Source organism: Myxocyprinus asiaticus, chromosome 19 (genome assembly GCF_019703515.2).
Source record: "Myxocyprinus asiaticus isolate MX2 ecotype Aquarium Trade chromosome 19, UBuf_Myxa_2, whole genome shotgun sequence".
Lineage (NCBI taxonomy): Eukaryota > Metazoa > Chordata > Actinopteri > Cypriniformes > Catostomidae > Myxocyprinus > Myxocyprinus asiaticus.
In genome coordinates, this window is record NC_059362.1 from 35,202,234 (window position 1) to 35,208,233 (window position 6,000).

The 6,000-nt window shown below is 32.5% G+C and overlaps 1 protein-coding gene across 35 annotated transcripts in view; it reads right to left on the reverse strand.

Moving 5' to 3' along the window:
• adgrf6 (adhesion G protein-coupled receptor F6) overlaps window positions 1-5,045 on the reverse strand; it is a 47,487-nt gene extending 42,442 nt beyond the window's left edge. For 18 of the 35 annotated variants that reach the window (XM_051644529.1, XM_051644528.1, XM_051644527.1 and 15 more), the window contains exons 1-2: window positions 4,386-4,461; window positions 720-839 (exon numbers count right to left, since the gene is read on the reverse strand). In XM_051644529.1, the coding sequence (XP_051500489.1) occupies window positions 720-839; window positions 4,386-4,446 (181 nt within the window). In that variant the 5' untranslated portion in view covers window positions 4,447-4,461. Of the gene's footprint in view, window positions 1-423; window positions 532-719; window positions 840-1,647; window positions 1,712-2,753; window positions 2,812-4,385; window positions 4,462-4,950 lie in introns of those variants that run through there. The other 17 variants (XM_051644567.1, XM_051644543.1, XM_051644544.1 and 14 more) reach the window with 9 other exon arrangements.
• Window positions 5,046-6,000: the final 955 nt, after the last annotated feature.

The following is a 6,000-nucleotide window of genomic DNA, read 5'->3' on the forward strand; positions in this document are numbered from 1 at the left end:
GGACCACAGACGTTTGGTATCTCAACACATTCATCCACATCTTCATTAAAGAAAATAATGGTTGGAAAGACAGTTAGCTGAAGGTCAACTCATTTTTCTTTGGCTATCTATACAATGCAATGCTTAGTTTACAAGATAATGTCTACAATATGAATCACTGAAACTTTACAAAGTTGCTTAACTTTATAATTTGAGACTGCACATATAAAAAGACGATTTAACAAACAGGCTTTTATTAAACGGAAAGGGTTTTATCAATTATTTGAATGTAAAATATATTTTTAAAGAAACTGATGAACCAGCATTAAGAACACAAACTTTATTAATTAAAACTTAATTGCAATAAAGCTGAAGTGAAAAAAATACTAAATGTAGCTTATTAATAAAGATTAGAGAACCCACAGATCTAAGAATAGTACGTACCTCTACATGTGTTATTGATGCTGATTGGGACACTTGAGTTTGTTTCAGTGAAACCAAACAAACATGAGCAATTGTAACCTCCCATTATATTTGTGCAGTTGGAATATGGACCACAAACAGTTGGACTGACCAGACATTCATCCACATCTTTCAAAAAAGAAGAAGAAGAAACATTTAGCAACAACCAAAAGATGACAACTTTTTGAATAATTTTCAACAAACAATACCTGAAATTTGGGAAACAGAATGTCACCTGGTCAAAAACTTACCGATGCATGGGTTACTGTTACTAACACCTCCATTTATATCTATGATGTTATATCCTTCCAAACAAGAACACGAGTAGCTTCCATTGTAATTGTAACAGTAAGCATTTGGCCCACACACTGATGGTGGGTCAAGACATTCATAAATATCTGAAATAAAATAATTGGTCAAATGAAAAGGTTACAGTTAATACAATTAAAACTTTCAGTGTGATCTTACATGTTTTGCATATGTACGGTAGTATGGATCAAATGAATTCAATATTATTATTCTGTTCATTTTAGCATTGACAATGAAAGCAAGGATCAGGCAGTACAATTTGTAACAAAGCTTCAGCTGTCAATCATACCTCTGCACTGGTTACTGCTGTTAATAGGGAGATTTGGGTCTGTTACATTATATCCACTCATACACGAGCAATTGTAATTCCCAATAGTGTTGTGACAGATTGAGTTTGGACCACAGACGTTTGGTATCTCAACACATTCATCCACATCTTCATTAAAGAAAATAATGGTTGGAAAGACAGTTAGCTGAAGGTCAACTCATTTTTCTTTGGCTATCTATACAATGCAATGCTTAGTTTACAAGATAATGTCTACAATATGAATCACTGAAACTTTACAAAGTTGCTTAACTTTATAATTTGAGACTGCACATATAAAAAGACGATTTAACAAACAGGCTTTTATTAAACGGAAAGGGTTTTATCAATTATTTGAATGTAAAATATATTTTTAAAGAAACTGATGAACCAGCATTAAGAACACAAACTTTATTAATTAAAACTGAATTGCAATAAAGCTTAAGTGAAAAAAATACTAAATGTAGCTTATTAATAAAGATTAGAGAACCCACAGATCTAAAAATAGTACGTACCTCTACATGTGTTATTGATGCTGATTGGGACACTTGAGTTTGTTTCAGTAAAACCAAACAAACATGAGCAATTGTAACCTCCCATTATATTTGTGCAGTTGGAATATGGACCACAAACAGATGGACTGACCAGACATTCATCCACATCTTTCAAAAAAGAAGAAACATTTAGCAACAACCAAAACATGACAACTTTTTGAATAATTTTCAACAAACAATACCTGAAATTTGGGAAACAGAATGTCACCTGCTCAAAAACTTACCGATGCATGGGTTACTGTTACTAACAGCTTGATTCACATCTATGATGTTATATCCTTCCCAACAAGAGCACGAGTAGCTTCCGTTGTAATTGTAACAGTAAGCGTTTGGCCCACACACTGATGGTGGGTCAAGACATTCATAAATATCTGAAATAAAATAATTGGTCAAATGAAAGATTACAGTTGACGAAATAAAAACTTTCAGTGTGATCTCACATGTTTTGCATATGTACGGTAGTATGGCTCCAATGTATTCAATATTATTATTCTGTTCATTTTAAAATAGTAACAAAGCTTCAGCTGTCAATCATACCTCTGCATTGGTTACTGCTGTTAATAGGGAGATTTGGGTCTGACACATTATATCCACTCATACACGAGCAATTGTAATTCCCAATAGTGTTGTTACAGATTGAGTTTGGACCACAGACGTTTGGTATCTCAACACATTCTTGCACATCTTCATTAAAGAAAATAATGGTTGGAAAAACAGTTAGCTGAAGGTCAACTCATTTTTCTTTGGCTATCTTTACAATGCAATGCTTAGTTTACAAGATAATGTCTACAATATGAATCACTGAAACTTTACAAAGTTGCTTAACTTTATAATTTGAGACTGCACATATAAAAAGACGATTTAACAAACAGGCTTTTATCAAACAGAAAGGGTTTTATCAATTATTTGAATGTAAAATATATTTTTAAAGAAACTGATGAACCAGCATTAAGAACACAAACTTTATTAATTAAAACTGAATTGCAATAAAGCTTAAGTGAAAAAAATACTAAATGTAGCTTATTAATAAAGATTAGAGAACCCACAGATCTAAAAATAGTACGTACCTCTACATGTGTTATTGATGCTGATTGGGACACTTGAGTTTGTTTCAGTAAAACCAAACAAACATGAGCAATTGTAACCTCCCATTATATTTGTGCAGTTGGAATATGGACCACAAACAGATGGACTGACCAGACATTCATCCACATCTTTCAAAAAAGAAGAAACATTTAGCAACAACCAAAACATGACAACTTTTTGAATAATTTTCAACAAACAATACCTGAAATTTGGGAAACAGAATGTCACCTGCTCAAAAACTTACCGATGCATGGGTTACTGTTACTAACAGCTTGATTCACATCTATGATGTTATATCCTTCCCAACAAGAGCACGAGTAGCTTCCGTTGTAATTGTAACAGTAAGCGTTTGGCCCACACACTGATGGTGGGTCAAGACATTCATAAATATCTGAAATAAAATAATTGGTCAAATGAAAGATTACAGTTGACGAAATAAAAACTTTCAGTGTGATCTCACATGTTTTGCATATGTACGGTAGTATGGCTCCAATGTATTCAATATTATTATTCTGTTCATTTTAAAATAGTAACAAAGCTTCAGCTGTCAATCATACCTCTGCATTGGTTACTGCTGTTAATAGGGAGATTTGGGTCTGACACATTATATCCACTCATACACGAGCAATTGTAATTCCCAATAGTGTTGTTACAGATTGAGTTTGGACCACAGACGTTTGGTATCTCAACACATTCTTGCACATCTTCATTAAAGAAAATAATGGTTGGAAAAACAGTTAGCTGAAGGTCAACTCATTTTTCTTTGGCTATCTTTACAATGCAATGCTTAGTTTACAAGATAATGTCTACAATATGAATCACTGAAACTTTACAAAGTTGCTTAACTTTATAATTTGAGACTGCACATATAAAAAGACGATTTAACAAACAGGCTTTTATCAAACAGAAAGGGTTTTATCAATTATTTGAATGTAAAATATATTTTTAAAGAAACTGATGAACCAGCATTAAGAACACAAACTTTATTAATTAAAACTGAATTGCAATAAAGCTTAAGTGAAAAAAATACTAAATGTAGCTTATTAATAAAGATTAGAGAACCCACAGATCTAAAAATAGTACGTACCTCTACATGTGTTATTGATGCTGATTGGGACACTTGAGTTTGTTTCAGTAAAACCAAACAAACATGAGCAATTGTAACCTCCCATTATATTTGTGCAGTTAGAATATGGACCACAAACAGATGGACTGACCAGACATTCATCCACATCTTTCAAAAAAGAAGAAGAAGAAACATTTTGCAATGACCAAAAAATGACAACCTTTTAAATAATTATCAACAAACAATACCTGAAATTTGGGAAACAGAATGTCACCTGGTCAAAAACTTACCGATGCATGGGTTACTGTTACTAACAGCTTCAATCATATCTATGATGTTATATCCTTCCAAACAAGAGCACGAGTAGCTTCCATTGTAATTGTAACAGTAAGCATTTGGCCCACACACTGATGGTGGGTCAAGACATTCATAAATATCTGAAATAAAATAATTGGTCAAATGAAAAGGTTACAGTTAATACAATTAAAACTTTCAGTGTGATCTTACATGTTTTGCATATGTACGGTAGTATGGATCAAATGAATTCTGTTCATTTTAGCGTTGACAATGAAAGCAAAGGATCAGGCAGTACAATTTGTAACAAAGCTTCAGCTGTCAATCATACCTCTGCACTGGTTACTGCTGTTAATAGGGAGATTTGGGTCTGTTACATTATATCCACTCATACACGAGCAATTGTAATTCCCAATAGTGTTGTTGCAGATTGAGTTTGGACCACAGATATCTTGTATCTCAACACATTCATCCACATCTTCATTGAAGAAAATTATGTAAAAAAAAAAAAACAACAACAAAAAAACAATTGGTGTTTGCTGAAGGTCAACTCTTTCTGAGAGGCTAGCTTTACAATCCAATGCTTTATTTACAAAACATTGTCTACAATATGAAACACTGAATTTTTAAAAAATTGCTTAACTTTATAATTTGAGACTAAACATTTAAAACAATGATTTAACAAACACACTTTTATGAAACGCAGAGGTTTTTTTTTTTTAATTATTATTATTTGAGTGTATAAGATATTTATAAATAGACTGAGAAAGCAGCATTAAGAACACAACCATAATTTAAAAAAAAAAAATTAATTGCAATTAACCTGAAGTGGAAAAAACAAAATTTCGCTTTTTATTCAAGATTAGATAACCCACAGATCTAAGGATAGTACGTACCTCTACATGTGTTATTGATGCTGATTGGGACACTTGAGTTTGTTTCAGTGAAACCAAACAAACATGAGCAATTGTAACCTCCCATTACATTTGTGCAGTTGGAATTTGGACCACAAACAGATGGACTGACCAGACATTCATTCACATCTTTCAAAAAAGAAGAAACATTTAGCAACAACCAAAAGATGACAACTTTTTGAATAATTTTCAACAAACAATACCTGAAATTTGGGAAACAGAATGTCACCTGCTCAAAAACTTACCAATGCATGGGTTACTGTTACTAAAAGCTTGATTCACATCTATGATGTTATATCCTTCCCAACAAGAGCACGAGTAGCTTCCGTTGTAATTGTAACAGTAAGCGTTTGGCCCACATACTGATGGTGGGTCAAGACATTCATAAATATCTGAAATAAAATACAAAAATTAGTCAAGTCAATGTTTACAGTTGAGAGAATAAAAACTTTCAGTATGATCTCATGTGTTTTGCATATGTACAGTAGTATGGATCAAATGAAATCAATATTATTATTCTGTTCATTTTAGCATTGACAGTGAAAGCAAAGGATCAGGCAGTACAATTTGTAACAAAGTTTCAGCTGTCAATCATACCTCTGCATTGGTTACTGCTGTTAATAGGGAGATTTGGGTCTGTTACATTATATCCACTCATACACGAGCAATTGTAATTCCCAATAGTGTTGTTGCAGATCGAGTTTGGACCACAGACATTTGGTATCTCAACACATTCTTCCACATCTTCATTAAAAGGAAATAATGGTGGGAAAAACAGTTAGCTGAAGGTCAACTCATTTTTCTTTGGCTATCTTTACAATGCAATGCTTAGTTTACAAGATAATGTCTACTATATGAATCACTGAAACTTCACAGAGTTGCTTAACTTTATAATTTGAGACTGCACATATAAAAAGACGATTTAACAAACACACTTTTATAAAACGGAAAGGGTTTTGTCAATTATTTGAGTGTAAAATATATTTTTAAAGAAACTGATGAAGCAGCATTACGAACATAAATTTTATTAAT